The sequence below is a fragment of the Octodon degus genome, unplaced genomic scaffold (assembly GCF_000260255.1).
Source record: "Octodon degus isolate 3935 unplaced genomic scaffold, OctDeg1.0 scaffold00049, whole genome shotgun sequence".
NCBI classification, from domain to species: domain Eukaryota; kingdom Metazoa; phylum Chordata; class Mammalia; order Rodentia; family Octodontidae; genus Octodon; species Octodon degus.
Genome location: NW_004524625.1, coordinates 12,905,085 through 12,906,700, shown reverse-complemented (window position 1 = coordinate 12,906,700; position 1,616 = coordinate 12,905,085). Strand labels below are relative to the sequence as shown.

At 57.2% G+C, this 1,616-nt stretch overlaps 1 protein-coding gene across 5 annotated transcripts in view; it reads right to left on the bottom strand.

Annotated features, from left to right (window-relative positions):
• Eed (embryonic ectoderm development) overlaps window positions 1–910 on the bottom strand; it is a 40,316-nt gene extending 39,406 nt beyond the window's left edge. For 3 of the 5 annotated variants that reach the window (XM_023716721.1, XM_023716720.1, XM_023716722.1), the window contains exon 1: window positions 159–360. In XM_023716721.1, coding sequence (XP_023572489.1) covers window positions 159–272 — 114 coding nt within the window. In that variant the 5' untranslated portion in view covers window positions 273–360. Of the gene's footprint in view, window positions 1–158 lie in introns of all 5 variants that reach the window. The other 2 variants (XM_004632569.3, XM_004632568.3) reach the window with 2 other exon arrangements.
• Window positions 911–1,616: the final 706 nt, after the last annotated feature.

Here is a 1,616-nt window from a genome sequence, read left to right as displayed (position 1 = left end):
CCCCCCCGCTCGCCCGCGGGGACAGGTCGGCGCCCGCGCGGTCCCAGGCGGGTGACACCTCTCCCTCCCCCACGGCCGCCCGCCGCCCCCGCGCGCAGAGTTTTAAAAGAACTTAAAACTTCCCCCAGAGTCCCGGGACAGCGAGGGGCTGCGCTCACATTCTCGTCTCCAGACAGGTCCGGGTTGCTGTTCTCGTCGCTGCTCAGCTTCTGCTTCTTGGCCGCAGGCATGTCCGTTCCCGCCGGCGCTGCCGACACTTCCCTCTCGGACATATTCCTCCGCCTCCCTCCAGGTTCCTGCCGCCTGGGGCGGGGCCTCCGCCACACCGCCGTCAAGCAAGCTCGGCCGGAGCCTGCCGCAAAGCTGCCACTGCCGCCGCCAGCTCCGCCGCTCCCCCCACTGTCGCAAATCGCGCCCAGCCGCCGAGGCGGGCGAGCGTGCGACCCCGCCACACTGCTGAAAAAGGGGCGCGCGCGCGCGCCCTCCTGCGCGGCTTTCTGGCTCCTTCCCCTTCCCTATCGCCGTCTCGCCGTTTTCCCGCCGCCCTCCCCGCAGTTTGCACGGAGGTGTAGGAGCCGCTGTTAGGAGGGCGCTATTTCGTCTGTCCCCTTCCCCACCACCGCCTCGAAAATAAGAGGCGGAACTCAAAGGGATACTCCCTCACCCCCTTCTTCCTTCCAAAGACGTTTCAGCCGCAATTGGCTCTATCCTTCGATCTCCGACCTGCTGCAAAGGAGCGAAAGTCTGTGGAATGGACTGGACCACCAGTGTCCCAGGGGAGGGGAAAAACACAAGAAATCCCCTCTTGCTTTAGCTGTGCACTAAAGCGCCCTGACGGTGGACTTGGAGGATGAATATTTCCCGTTGTTTCCGGAGCTGTTCATAACTTCGGCTTTGTTTGAAGACAAGAGTTCAAACACGGTCCACTGCCTGATGCTGGCCACCCCCATCTGGCAAATGGAAGCGGCCCACCAAAAGATGCGCATGCGCCGAAGCGTATTCTCGCGCTCGCTCGGAGGTTGGGCGCCGCCTCCTCCAAGCCACGCCTCTTTTCGAATTCTTGGTGGCAGAGCCAGGTGGTGTTCTCCCCGAGGTTGATTTCAAAGCGCTAGCAGCTCGTACGCTATGGCTGCTATCCAAGTTCTTGACGAATGTTTTTTCTGATGCATAATTTTTGCAACAGTGACTACCCCCTCTCTTGATGGCACTGTTAGTTAAGAAATGTCTTAAAATTACAAAATTCTACACTCCAGTGAGTTATAGCCGAAAAGCTTTTTTGGCTGTTAACAGGGTTATCATTGCGCAGTCAGGAAAAAGCAGAGGCCTGTAAGTCAGAGGTCATCTGCAGGAGGTGAGACCTAAGGGACTTACCATATTCTATGTATCAGATACAATAACAGAAAAAGACAGCGAAATTGTACTTTACCGAAAGAAATCAGATCTGGGCCCTTCGCTGTGCTAACTACATTGGCACCACCATTTTCGTTGTTTGGTTTTGGTTTTTTGAGACAGGGACTCGCTATGCAGTAGTTCAGGCTGGCCTTGAACTCACTATGTAGCTCAGGCTAGGCTGAAATGATCCTCCTTTCTTGGCCTCCTGAGTGCAGGGAGCACAG